The 1,698-nt window shown below is 43.2% G+C and overlaps 1 protein-coding gene across 1 annotated transcript in view; it reads left to right on the forward strand.

Annotated features, from left to right (window-relative positions):
- The first annotated feature begins 682 nt into the window (after positions 1-682).
- LAMTOR3 (late endosomal/lysosomal adaptor, MAPK and MTOR activator 3) overlaps positions 683-1,698 on the forward strand; it is a 5,252-nt gene continuing 4,236 nt past the window's right edge. The window contains exon 1 of the mRNA XM_009885534.1: positions 683-802. Coding sequence (XP_009883836.1) covers positions 683-802 — 120 coding nt within the window. The remainder of the gene's footprint in view (positions 803-1,698) is intronic.

A 1,698-nucleotide genomic window follows, 5' to 3' on the forward strand; every position in this document is an offset into this window, starting at 1 on the left:
CTAATTGTTTAGGTAAAACAAGATTAAAGTTGAATTCTTGACTTTTTTTAAACAGTCTTGATTTTTTTCACAAGGTTCCAAGAAAAGGTAGAACATTATAGTCACTAAAATGTAACAGATGCATTTAAATAGGCAGCAGAGACAACTTTAAATTTATACATTTTTTATGTAATTTTGTAATGAGTGCTGTAAAAGGATTAAAATGAGAGGGCAAGAATATGTTTTTAAAAGTGGTTTGTTCCATAAATTTTATTCGTCCCTTAAACAGCACAAGGTTCCAAGAAAAGGTAGAACATTATAGTCACTAAAATGTAACAGATGCATTTAAATAGGCAGCAGAGACAACTTTAAATTTATACATTTTTTATGTAATTTTGTAATGAGTGCTGTAAAAGGATTAAAATGAGAGGGCAAGAATATGTTTTTAAAAGTGGTTTGTTCCATAAATTTTATTCGTCCCTTAAACAGTTGTTATTCCTCCTTCTTGTAGATCTATCAAAAAGCACAGAATGAAAATGTAATAGTAAAAGCAAACATTGTTTTTTTTTAAAAAAAAAAAAAAAGAGTTAATATGCAAATTCCTGGAGCTGTAACTTTAAAAAGTAGGAGCTTCGCAGTTGTCTAAATCTGGTTGATGGAGTGCAGTCAGTTTTACCAGAGGAAGCTTTGGTCATAAGAACTCATGGCGACTGGTGGTCAGAAGCCCCAGTGCTGTATCCCCCGTCCCCTAACAATTCACTGCAGCCATGCAGGTGCCGCTGATCTCTGGGTGCTGCTTTCTGGGTTGGGCCTGGAGAAAAAGGTACCAGAAATGTGAAATTTTGTGCCATATTTGGCATATGATTGAGATACTTTTGGGAGTAAACAGTCAAATGTAATGAATATAGGAAAAAAATGCACCATTATGAGGAAAGGCTGAGACCTGGAGAAGACTGAGAGGCGATCTTGTCAATGGTTATAAATATCTGAAGGGTGAGTGGCAAGAGGATGGGGCCAGACTGTTTTCAGTGGTGCCCAGTGACAGGACAGGGGGCAATGGGCACAAAGTGGAACACAGGAAATTCCATCACAACATGAGGAAGAACTTTACTTTGAGGGTGGCAGAGCACTGGCACAGGCTGCCCAGAGAGGTGGTGGAGTCTCCTTCTCTGGAGATACTCAAAACCCACCTGGACACCATCCTGTCCAACCTGCTGTAGGTGACCCTGCTCTGGTGGGGGGGGGGGTGGTGGTGGTGGTGGTGTGTGTGTGCTAGATGATCTCCAGAGGTCCCTTCCAACCCTAACCATTCTGTGATTCTGATTATAAACCGTCCAGGATAACTGTTGAGGCTTCTCAGTCTGGCAGGAACTAGCTCCGAGTGTCAGGTTTCTCCGGATTTTTAGAGCTTAATCTTTAAAACACAACGTTTAGGGACGGATGTTACCCTTCTAAGCGGGACAGACTTTTCCCCCCTCAGTACCGCTTTCCTCCGCGTACAGAGCGGCTGTCGCTGGAACTGGAGGCAAAACTCCCACCGACACGGTTTAAATCCCCATCCCGGGCGGGATGGGGGGGAGAGAATCAGAAAGGTAAAAGCGAGGAAAAACTCGCGGGTTGAGATAAAGACGGTTTAATACGTAAAGCAAAAAGGGGGAGGGGGGTAAAACTAGGGCCTCCCCGGTCCCCCGCCCCACGTCGCCGGGGCCTGGCCGAGGC

Source organism: Charadrius vociferus, unplaced genomic scaffold (assembly GCF_000708025.1).
Source record: "Charadrius vociferus isolate BGI_N301 unplaced genomic scaffold, ASM70802v2 scaffold55, whole genome shotgun sequence".
Taxonomy (NCBI): domain Eukaryota; kingdom Metazoa; phylum Chordata; class Aves; order Charadriiformes; family Charadriidae; genus Charadrius; species Charadrius vociferus.